The following is a 12488-nucleotide window of genomic DNA, read 5'->3' as shown; positions in this document are numbered from 1 at the left end:
TCATTTAAATTCTGATCCTTCTATGGAAACAGATACTTCCACAATTTTCTGTTGTTCATCTTGGGCCCCACTTGTTCGTGACTAGAACATCTATCCTTCTCCATCCAGTGACGACACGTGACAGGCGTTCTCTCTCCACGCTGCAGACCGCTCACTTCCCTTTATCTGTGTGTTCAGGCCTATTCAAGTAGCCGACTTGTCGGTGGAAAGTAGTTAGTTTCCTTGGTTAAATGGATGCAGTCTTTCCTGGAATGGATTTTTTTAATTCCTTTGGGTTTTAAGGCAGTGCGTATAGGTCTCCAAAACATGAAGATTTACATTGGAATCATATTGTGTTTGGGTGTTTTTTGAAACTCCTAAGGACATTTGATTTTTTCTCTATTATTTCTGGGGGAAGTTTGCTTAAGCCACAAAATGGCTTAAACATTCAACTATTCTACAAGTATTTGTTGAGTTCCTACATAGTGCCAGGTACTGTTAATAGGATAAGCAGAGCTGAAGGAGACCTCTGCTCTCAGAATATTTACAGATTACTGAAGAAGGTTGATTAGTTATACAGAGTTTACCGGGGAATAAGGAAGTGGACAAGTTAAGCTTGGAAAAACTTCAAAAAAATGTATTCTGGAGCAGGACGTGTGATACTTGCTCTGGACCCCAAAAGCTGGAAGGTTACTTAACTTTCAAGGGTAGATATAAGTTTCATGGCGGGCGTTTGCTGAAAATAAATGTGTAACCATCCTCATCACCTGCTGATGAGTATGGTTAAAGCCTGGGAGTATAAAAGGCCAGGAAGCCTTGGTTAGGTCGCTGTAAATGTGATCATTCAGTAGGGGCTGGAGCGATAGCACAGCGGGTAGGGCGTCTGCCTTGCACGCAGCCTACATGGCCGACCCGAGTTCGATTCCTCCGCCCCTCTCAGAGAGCCCGGCAAGCTACCGAGAGTATTCGATATGCCAGACACAGTAACACCAAAGTCTCCAATGGAGACGTTACTGGGCCTGCTCGAGCAAATCGATGATCAACGGGAGGGCCTTTACTTTACTTTACTTTACAGTATGGGCTAGGCAGATGAAGACTTCTAAGAAGGTTTTTGCCAAATCAAGGGGGGCTAATACTTAACATAAAGAGTTTCTTTTTCCTCCTATGACATGAACAATACTAGTGGCTCACACTTGGATATGGCTTAATTAACACAAATTGCAGTTCTGGTGTCACTGTGTTAATTAGCATCAGATGAGTTTTTTCTGTGATGTTTTGCATACGTTATCTTGTTTCAAAACAGTTCTTTGAGATATTTTATCTTCTTTAGAAAATAAACTAAAGTTTGGAGGGATTAACTTTTTATCAAAGCGCACAACTGGTAAATAAATTATGTAGAAGAAACTCTGAATTCACAGTCTGCTTTCCTTCCAGTTTAAAGGGAGCTGCTTGGGCCTTAAAGAATAAGGCAGCGTCATCAGTTTTATGTTATGGAAAAATTACTTTTTCATTGTTGGGGTTTAGTAATTTAACTGGGTATCAAATCCATCTACCACTTTTTAGAATCATTTTTGTTGATTGGGCTGGAGCACAGAGGTAGGACGTTTTTGTTGATTGGGCTGGAGCACAGAGGTAGGACGTTTGCCTGGGCACGCAGCCAGCCCGGCCGAGCCAGGTTCGATACCTCTACCCCTCTTGGAAAGCCCGGCAAGCTTCTGAGAGTCTCTTGCCCACACGGCAAAGCCTGGCAAGCTACCGGTGACGTATTCAATATGCCAAACAGTAACAACAAGTCTCAGAATGGAGAAACTTCTGGGCCCACTCGAGCAAATCGATGAACAACGGGAGGATAGTGTTTGTTTGTTTTGTTTACTATAGTAGAGCTATTTTAGATTAATAATAGAAGTTAGGCTTAGAACTTCGGAGTAGAAGGTGGAATAGTTAAAGTACAGTCTTGTTACCTCATAATGTTCTGTTTTTATGTATTAATATCAGTGTTATATAGTATTGTAAGGTAGCAGAAGATAGCGATAATAATATGAAAATGAGCCAGAGAGTAGTACAGTAGGTAGCATTCTTGCTTCGCACATGGCCATTCCAGGTTTGATCCCCAGCACCTTCTGTAGTCCCCCAGGCTCACCAGGAGTAATCCCCGAGGACAGACCCGCCAGGAGTAGCTCCGAGCATCTCTGGGTATGGCCCTAGAACAGACAAAAATAATGATGATACAAAAACATTTGTTGAGTGCACTTCCGGGCTAGGCACTGTGCTAGATACCAACCGTAATACATCAGTGAACAAAACAAAAATGAAACTCAAATTCTAGCTTAGAAAATGTTAGTATTTACATTTAACCTAGCCAGACTACAAATGTAAAATTTAAACAATGATGTTGTAGATTAAGTGCGAACTTAAGATTTTTCATTTGCATAATATTGAAGTGAAAATAAAGTGATCCAGGAAGTTTAAGGTATTAATAATTAATTGAAAATGTTCTCCTTTATTAAAGGACAAAAATGGATGGGGGAGATAACTTAGAGGGCTCAGGCTTTGCATGCAGGAGACTGGGGTTTGGTTCCCGGCACTACTGTTCCCCCAGGCACCTCTGGGAGCTTGCCCCCCGAACAGCATAGCCACTGACACACTTAGCCACATAGTGTGGCCCACGATCACGATCATTCTGTTGTTCATTGACTGCCTCGAGCAGGCCCCAGTAACGTCTCCTTCGTCCTAGCCCTGAGTTTTTTGGGGTTACTTTGCTTTTTTTGGGTCACACCCAACGATGCACAGGGGTTACTCCTGGCTCTGCACTCAGAAATCACTCCTAGCGGTGCTCAGGGGACCATATGGGATGCTGGGAATCGAACCTGGGTCGGCTGAGTGCAAGGCAAACGCCCTATCCGCTGTGCTATCTCTCCAGCCCCTAGCCCTGAGATTCTTAAAAGTGCCATATTCAAGGCTCTGTCGGGGTTAGAAGAATGAGACCCATCATTGTTACTGGTATTTGGCATATTGGGTACGCCACAGGGAGTTTGCCAGACTCTGCCGTGTGGGCAGGTTACATTCGGTAGCCTTCCAGGTTGTCCAAAGTAAGAACGAGATAATAAGATGGAGCTGGGTTTTATAGTCTCTGAGTCTTGGCCGTTGATGGGATTATACAGCGCCAGGGGGTCAGTTGGTGGGTGTGACCCCTGCCTACTGGGAGATGGAGGATCTGGGTGGAGGATGCTCAGCCCCAATCCGAGCAGGCTTGGAGATCTCAGCCCCGGGACCCGCATGCCTTTGTTCCTCTGCCGGTACCATCATGCGTGTGGAGAGTGGTCTCAGCATGGTTGTGGCTGGTTCTGGAGGTCTTTGGCTGCCGGAGCTCTGCTCGGGGCAGGGAGGGAAACTCAACCCGCCCCACTGCAAGGGCCCCCGGCGAGGACAGCTAGGTGCGGGGGCAGTGTGGCCCAAAAACTGAAAAAGGGAAGAAGCATAAGTCAGCCTCTTCATGTGGTTGCTTTGTGAAAATGTTTGTTTTGATAGAGGCTGATCCTCATATTAATTCCTGAATTTGCACAGTAAACTCTTTAAAAGCAAAACTTATTTGGTATGATTTGACAGGTTGTTTTAGGGTTTGAACATTAAAATGTTACCATATTAATGATAATAATGTCCCTAGTACCCATCCCCACCCCCAGTAATTCTACCAAATCATGACAAGTAGGATCCTTATACTTCCACATTTTGAAAAACTGTAACCACTTGAATTCTACTTCTCAGGTTCTTATATTCCTAATTCTCTAAATAAGTGGGAATTAAGTAACCGAAACTTGTTGGTTTGTCTTACAGCCCTCAACTTCACAGGGCTAAAAGTCATGTCTTTTAATTTTTTTCTCAGTAGTTTTCTAATCTTAGCCATAGGGAATATAGTTAACAATTTCAACAGGAATTTCATTAACCCTTATCAGCGGCATGATTTGAACTCCAGTCAGAACTAAGAAGGATGGCCCTCCCGTTGATCGTTGATTTGCTCGAGTGGGCCCAGTAACGTCTCCATTGGAGACTTTGTTGTTACTGTGTCTGGCATATCGAATACTCTCGGTAGCTTGGCGGGCTCTCCGAGAGGGGCGGAGGAATCGAACTCGGGTCGGCCATGTTGGCCGCTTGTAAGGCGAACGCCCTACCGCTGTGCTATCGCTCCAGAAAAAGGAAATAATATGACTTTCAACTAAGTGGGGTTTTGGGGGGAAGGGGGCTGGCAGCTGCGGTCCATATCCAGCAGTACTCAGGTATTACTCCTGGCTCTCTGCTCAGACATCAAAGACAAATGACTTTTACTTGGGAATGATTATTTGTTAAGTTTAGAAGTGGCAGGAAAAGCATAGGAAGACTGTAAGAAACAAATTTCATCCTTTATTAACAATACATTCGACAACATAGCTGATCACATTTTTCTCCCTTCATGTTTTATTTGATCCCCTGGCAGTGCTGGAGATCAAATTCAAGATTTAATGCCTGCAAGACAAATGCTCAGCCTACCACCGAGTTAGGACTCCAGGGTGAACCCAGAGCCTCACACATGCATACACCCATTATACCTCTAAACTGCATTGCCAGATCTCATAGAGTTTTAAAAACACGGTCATTTTAGCTGGGGATATAGCTCAGTGTTAGAGCAGTTTGCTTTGCATGTGTGAGACCCTGATACCAAAATAAGAAAAAAAAAAAAAAACCCCACCATTAAAGTATCTGTTATTGAAAAAAATATTATGTATTATTTTCAGTTGTGATGGTAAACGACTATGACTTCTCATTTTAATAGAAAAAAATAAGCACAATAAGTTAAAATTGTAAACTTGACCGTTTCTATTTTGTTTTTATAACTTCATTATACCTTAGATAGATCACTGATAATCTGGTGTTCTTGATTAACCACGTGTTTTGGATTAATTTACACTTTTTTTTCTAGAATTAATTGGCAGAGCTTTGAAAGTTTTATCTTTCATAAAATTAAGTTTATGGCAAGAGTCGAGTTTGCTCTAATTAATTATCTATTACTGTAAGTAGAAAAATTAGACTAGTAAAATACTTGCCTTGTATGTATAAAGCCATGAGTTAATTCCAGCACCACAACAACAAAAAAGTGTAATCAAGTTAGTACTCTACATTGTTTTTCTTTCGTAGTAAGATGTGTGTTGATAACATACATGCAGAGAAAATAGTTTGTTTACAGTTTTGAGGTGTATTATGTGGATTTTTACAAGTTTCTTTTATTTCCTCAGCAGTACATTCTCGAGAGCCTTACCCTTTTTTACATCTTATTTTTTCTACATCTAAATCTTTCTATGTACCATTTTATTTCATTTTCTTTTTTTCTAATAAACTGTATCATTGGCTTCTATTATAAATGTTTGAGCATATCACTTCATACCTCTGTTTGCATATAAATCTTACCATACTTTCTCTAGCCACATGGTTGGCTAGAGAGTCTTAGAGGAAACTAATACTAAGTATTAGAAAACAAACTGCAGACCTGCATTCTACAGCTAGACTGCTGTGGTACGGGTTACACGTGTGACTGGAGACCTCTCACCTGCAGACGCAGATGCTGAAGTCCTCACATTGTACAGTTGGGAGAATTAAATGAGTTTATAATACTTGGACCATGTCAAATCGCTTCAAAGTATACTACATGTTAGTTGGAGATAATTATAATCTTAGGCAAGGAGGACACAGACATACTAGACTTAATTCACTTATCATTTATTAAGATTCCCTCAGCCATGCTCAGGTGTCCGTGGGCCATTTCTAGTGATAGCTCTAATCAGTTCTCTGCAAGTAAAAAAGTCAGGCTGGGTCACCGTTAAAGAGTCAAACAGTCAGCGGTTCTGAGGGTGCCGAAACCGCTCATTGTGTGACAGAGCTAAAATAGGGCCTCCAGCATACAAGGCATCGGCTTGGCCCTTTTTACTATCACATATTCCTGAGTCTGGAGCGATAGCGCAGTGGTAGGGCATTTGCCTTGCGCGCAGCCAGCCCAGCTGGGCCAGGTTCGATTCCTCCGCCCCTCTCGGAGAGCCCAGCAAGCTACTGAGAGTGTCTCGCCCACGAGGCAAAGCCTGGCAAGCTAACCGTGACGTATTCAAATGTGCCAAACACAGTAATAACAAGTCTCAAAATGGAGATATTACTGGGTCCGCTCGAGCAAATCCATGAGCGACGGGAGGACAGTGACAGTGATTTTGCACTTAACCCTCGTAATTTATTCCTAACTTTCTTCAGCACTTAGATTATGCTTTCAATTTTATCCTCTTAAAGTTTTTCAGATTAACAGATTACTAAATTGCAGTGTAAAAGTACGTAAGAGAACATAATTGCCAAATTTGAAGTAGTCAGTCCTTCTGACTACTTATCTTTATCAGCCTTTAAACCCCATTTTCTTCATGGACTATTAAAATTGTGTAACTTCCTGAATTTTATATAAGTCTGTAGTATTTACAGCTCATAAATAATTATTACTGGTTTGCTCCTGTGACTGGGTTCAGTCCCCAGCATTCCATATGGTCCCCCGAGCCCGCCAGAACTGATTCCTGAGCTCAAAGCCAGGAGTAACCCCTGAGCATCTCTGGGTGTGGCCCCCAAATCAAAACAAACAAAAAATAATACAACTAAAGAAACTGCTTATTTTTTTGTGTTGGTAGTATTTATTTATTTATTTATTGCTTTTTGGGTCACACCTGGCGATGCACAGGGGTTACTCCTGGCTCTGCACTCAGGAATCACCCCTGGCAGTGCTCAGGGGACCAAATGGGATGCTGGGAATCGAACCCGGGTCAGGTCGGCCGCGTGCAAGACAAACACCTTACCCGCTGTGCTGTTGCTCCAGCCCCGTGTGGTAGTATTTAGCATTTAGAAATGTACTTGATCTAAATTGACCAATTACATTTTTACCTCTCATAACAATGCCTCATATCATAACTGCAGGTACAGGAATTTTTTTAAATGCTAAAAAGTAATTCCTTTTAGCTAATTTACTCAAAGGGCAAACCTTCTTGAGCTCAGTTCAGGTTTTCATTTTTATTCTAAATAATTAGAGAAATTATCTCAGTTCCTCTTAGCTCTTCTTTACACACTCTTGTTCATAGTACTTCATAATTCCAGGTGAACAAAGCAGATCGTAAAATCTGTTGCTTGTTTTTTATTTTATAAATATATTTGCGGGTTTGTTTTGTTTTTTAAGTAGAAGTATATAAACTAAAACCTTAAATGTTACAGGCCCTGGAAGATAACTTGGTGGCTTGAAGTGCCAGGACAAGCCTCAAGCCTGGGGCCCCGGGCTTAATCCTTCACATGAACCTACCTTGCCCTGCTGTCCCCACTGTATGATTCCCACCAAGGAGAAAAAAACTCACAGTTGCTTTTCTTTAAGTGCATTCAAATAGTTAATATTAGTATTTCATTTTAAGGAACCGTAACATTATCTTTTTTCTTTTTCAGAATCTGATATTGATGCTGCCACAGCAATGATGCTCTTAAATACTTCTATAAAACAAGGAATTTTAGAATGTAAGAAACCATGCTATTTCTTAAACGTTCCTGCAACTCCTTTTTAAATGTAATTTAGAATGGGCTGGAGCGATAGCACAGTGGTAGGGCATTTGCCTTGCTCATGGCCGGCCCCGGCCGAGCCCTGTTCGATTCGTCCGCCCCTGCCGGAGAGCCCGGCAAGCTACCAAGAGTATCTCGCCCGCACGGCAGAGCCTGGCAAGCTCCCCGTGACATATATTCAATATGCCAAACCCAATAACAATGTGTCTCACGATGGAGACGTTACTGGGCCCGCTCGAGGAACTGATGAACAACGGGAGGACAGTGCTACAGTGCTTAGAATGTGAAATATGTACATACTACAGGAAGAAAATTTTTATCTGAATTCTGTTTTTATCACTTAATTTGTTTTATTATATTACCTTTCATTTATGTGAGTAATTTAATTGAAATTGAAGTTAATTATATGATAGATCTTTTTTACATTGACCGAAAAATAAGACATTTAGATATTAAACTTGAATATTTAAGTTAAAATAAGAATTACAAGTAGATGCAGGAAAGTTTACCTCTACCTTTCCTAAAAATTGGGGAAACTTCTGTAAGGTACAGATTTCAAAATTCATAGAAGACAGGATAAGTAAATTTAAATGTCTAAATTGTATAACTCTGACAACAAAAACTGTCTATAAGAAAAGTAAAGCGTGATAGAACACTGGGGAACTTTTTATTTCTTTTGCTTTGTATAACAAATCAGGGTTTACTGTTGAGTTTGGTAGAAAACTCATGGTTTGGGAGAAAAGCCGGCAATACATGAGCAGGTGGGTCTTAGAGGACAAACTTGATGGACAACACAGATTTGCGAAGATACACAACTTCTCTGGACATCAGGAAGGTGCAAGATGAGACAATATTGAGACATCTTTTGTTTAGAGATTATGATACTAAGTAAATGATACTTAAAATGGCACTGGGTTTGGCAAGTCTGCATATTGTAAGCACCTCCTATATATAAGCTAGCATCGGCTTTTGGAAGACAAAATCAGAAGTACCACTATGATGTTTTGGGGGTGGGGGCTACACTTGGTGGTGCTCAGGGCTTCCTCGTGGCTCTGTACTTCGGGGTCACTCCCAGCAGCTCAGGGGGCAGTATGAGATGCTGGAGAACCCCGGTCACTCATTTGCAAGGCAGGTACACTACCCACTGTCCTATTTCTCTGGCGCCTAATTTTATTTTTTAATTTTTGTCTGTTTTTCCCTTCTTGCCCTCCTCCCTTTGTTGCTGACCCTGGCTATGATGTTGTAGGTGGGGTTTTTTTGGTTGGTTTTGTTTTGTTTGTTTTGTTAAGCTGGTGTTCACCCTGTTTGCATGTCAGGTTAGTGTTTGCACACTTGGCTGGACTACTCACCAACATTTTCACACCTTGTTGCAGCACTTCTACAACTTCTCGCCATGGTCACACTCTGAGTTGAGGCATAACCACAAGTGTGGCTGTGGTGCTATCAAGGCCACTGCACTGCTGACACAATGCTCACCATTTACCTCACTTCCTGGCCTCAGTGCCACACATCGTTAAAATTGTGTTGCTCACTGGGGCTTCCACACCTTCCTTCCTCTTCCCCTCCCCAACCCCGTGTGTGTGTGTGTGTGTGTGTGTGTGTGTGTGTGTGTGTGTGTGTGTGTGTTGCTTATACACTTGACTGCAATATAGATAGAAATGCATTGGTGTCGGGTGGACACCGGGGATTTGAACTCATGACCATACACACGTAAGGCAGGCACTGTAAGCTACTCCAGTCTCAGTTAGCATTTTACTATTTTTAAATTTTTTTCTATTTTATAAAGTAATTCATAATATTTGATTACATTTAATATTTGAACACCAATCCCACTCAGTTATTTTCAATGTGTGTATTCTTTTTGTTTATTTTGGGGATCACCCAGTGGTGCTCAAGGAGCTATTATATGGTGCCAGGGATGGAATCCAGACCTCCTACAAGCAAATTATTTTCTCCCACCCATCGAACTATGCCTGTGACACCAGTATTGAACTTTTTTCCTATTTATATATGATCCTGAATCTGTTTATTCTTTGACATTGAAATTCCATTTAATGGGATTGCTCTTAGAAAATATTTGCACATGTGGAAGAAATATATTTATAAAGATTTTAATTGCAGTATGAGTGAAAGGCCTGTGTCCTCTTGATGAAATTTCATTTTTCTCAGGTGAGAAGCCCGTTCCTCTTAAAACAGCACTGCAAACAAAGAGAAGTTACGGCAGTGCTTTTCACCATCCCGGTCCTGTGCGATTGCCAGAGAGGGACTCCTCGGCCACCAGCATCGACCCAAAGGAAGACCACAATTACAGTGCCAGCAGCATGGTGGCGCAGCGCTGCGCCTCCAGGGCCAGCGTGTCCTCCCTGTCGTCTGTGGATGAAGTGTATGAGTTTATCCCAAAGAGTGGCCGTGCGGGGAGTGACGGCAGCGAGGGGTTTCCTAGTGAAGAGGACACGGACGTGGATTGTGAAGACGACCCCCTTGGAGATAGTGGCTATGTGTCCCAGGCTTGTGTCGACCCCTCGGAGAAAGGGCAGCCAGGCAAAAAGCGGAGGCAGCAGCCGTGTCCAGAGATCGACGAGGAGCTCAAGGAGGCAGCCGGCTCTCTGCTCCACCTCGCGGGCATCCGCACGTGCCTGGGCTCCCTGATCAGTGCTGCAAAGACACAGAGCCAGAAGCAGCGGAAAAAGTAGAAATACTGATTAGTGTGGAATTCTTTGACAGTGTGGCAATACTCTTAATGTTCACAAGGGATAGCAAAGCCATAATGGACTTCTTTTCTTTCGGGGTGGGGAGGGGCGTGATGGGGCTTTTTTTATCTTTGCTGTCAGGATCATGCCCAACCATAAACACGAGGCGAAGTCCTAGATGCATGACTTTTGCGATAAGTGTCTCCGAATTTTGTAAATTTTTTGAAAAAAAGCAATTCTCCACTCTCTGTCTTAAACTTGTAGGGAAGATTTTTTTTTTAATATATCAAAATGGAAGAATTTGAAGCTGTCTAACTTTTCATTTTTTCAGTCTCTAAGTAACTATTGATCGATCTAAAAATGTGCTGATATTTTTCTCCCGTGCTCTCTTGACACATAATCCAGTACGATGACATTGGAAATTTTTGTCTTATTTTTGTTTTAATTTATTTTGTTTTAATTTGTTGAAGCATGAGCAAAGCAGTATGAATTAGAAAATATCACAGATGTGTAGAAAGTTCCTTTTGGTTGCATAGGCAGAGACTATGGCAAAGAATCCTAAGATTTAGAAAAGACAGTTTGTGGTATAATTTCATCTAAGAACACTCCGATTTCTATTACAGTATTTTCTTTGATTTTTTTTTCTTCTTCTTAGTTCCCTAATATTGTGTAGCATTTACGAGAGCCTCTGGTATTTCCCCAAGTGCTTTGCAACCAATCGTAAATCTTAGCTGCTAGCTGTTCCTGTTGACTGGAAACCACCCAGTGGGGGATAGAGCCATTTAGGGCAGTATGGAGCTCGCACCCATTTGGGCGCAACTTTGCAATAACAGTCTTTCATTTGCTTGTTCAGTGTGCTGCATTCTATGACTCTTGTAATAGAAATGGAGTGTAATCAAACTTAACTATTTAGAGTACTTATGTCATCACAAAGGTAGGTCATTGAGGAAAAACGAGGCTTATATGTGAATTAAATTAGTATGCATCCTTAATTAAATTCCAAAGGATTTAACAAAACTAAGGACAAAATATCTTCATGGATTTCAGTTTCATAAAAAGAACATACAGTATACCTTTTTGAGAAGGCAGGGTAATTCCTGTATGTGCCATTATTCCATGCTAAGAAATTTTCTATACCTGTTCCAAACCTGCATTGATTAAGGCATTTTAAATATCTGAACAAATCTGTTTGAATGAGACTTTTTTCTATTCATAACAAGGGATACTAATAAAACAATGTATTCATTATATTTTTTTACAGCAGTGGAATCACCTTTCCTGAAGGTTCTTCTTACTCATGCTTCACAAAGAGTGATTCGTTTTCATTTTTCTGGTAGTTTCATACTCAAACACACGTATCGTACATACACAATTATGATTTTGGTTTGTTACTTTTAGCTGTTTCTATGACTAAAGCATTTTCTTGGATTTTTTTTTAAGAGGCAAACTTTTTATTTTAACTCCTAAGTTTTATTTGGGCAAAACTCGAACGAGAAGCATATTGAAAATGTCTTTTTCAATTGGCAAGACTTTAAACCAGGGATATCTATTTCTATAATCTGTCCTGTTCTCTTAGTTTTAATTGATCTTGGATGCCACATTAATAAAATTGGTGCTGCTAAATACAATAATTTGCTGATAATGAAAAATTATCCTTAAGTTTACAGGGTGAGATATTTAGATTTTTTATATGCATATGACTTATCTACTACAGAAAATAGCGACACACGTTAATACCTTTTACGTGTAAGCATCGATAAAATACCGAAAAAGAAATGCTTCTACTACAGTCTTAATATAGAGGAAAAAATTATTGAAATGATCCCAGTAACATAATATCCTTAAGCAATTTATCACTGTCCTCTGGATACACTGTAGTAAGAGTATTTCAGTGATCTGGATCCAATTTAGGTTCTGCTGAAATCCTACATCACAGATGTTCTCTCTGGTTTCTGTCCATTTTCAGTTACTCTGTCTGAATTAAGGAAAACGGTCTAAGACACTTTCCCAAAGACTTTTTTTTTTTTTTTTTTTGCTTTTTGGGTCACACCTGAAAGTTAGCTGTGTCAGCCTCCTGTAGGGGATACTGGGTTAACTGAGGAGTGGTAGGGCGGGCCTTTCTATCTCTTTGCTTAAAGAAGATAGATTTTTCAGGAAAGTGTTGAGTGAATTGTTTTTGGGGTTCTTTTGTTTTTTTGAAAGAGGTCGCTAGGCCATATAATTTTG

General features: G+C 40.9%; 1 protein-coding gene across 1 annotated transcript in view; it reads left to right on the top strand.

The window, feature by feature from the left end:
* The window catches only part of FOXN2 (forkhead box N2), a 50423-nt gene extending 38790 nt beyond the window's left edge, over positions 1-11633 (top strand). The window contains exons 5-6 of the mRNA XM_056117657.1: positions 7462-7530; positions 9742-11633. Coding sequence (XP_055973632.1) covers positions 7462-7530; positions 9742-10265 — 593 coding nt within the window. The 3' untranslated portion in view covers positions 10266-11633. The remainder of the gene's footprint in view (positions 1-7461; positions 7531-9741) is intronic.
* The last annotated feature ends 855 nt before the right edge of the window (positions 11634-12488 follow it).

This window comes from Sorex fumeus, unplaced genomic scaffold (genome assembly GCF_029834395.1).
Source record: "Sorex fumeus unplaced genomic scaffold, SorFum_2.1 ptg000003l, whole genome shotgun sequence".
NCBI classification, from domain to species: Eukaryota; Metazoa; Chordata; class Mammalia; order Eulipotyphla; family Soricidae; genus Sorex; species Sorex fumeus.
This window is presented reverse-complemented; position numbering and strand designations above follow the sequence as displayed.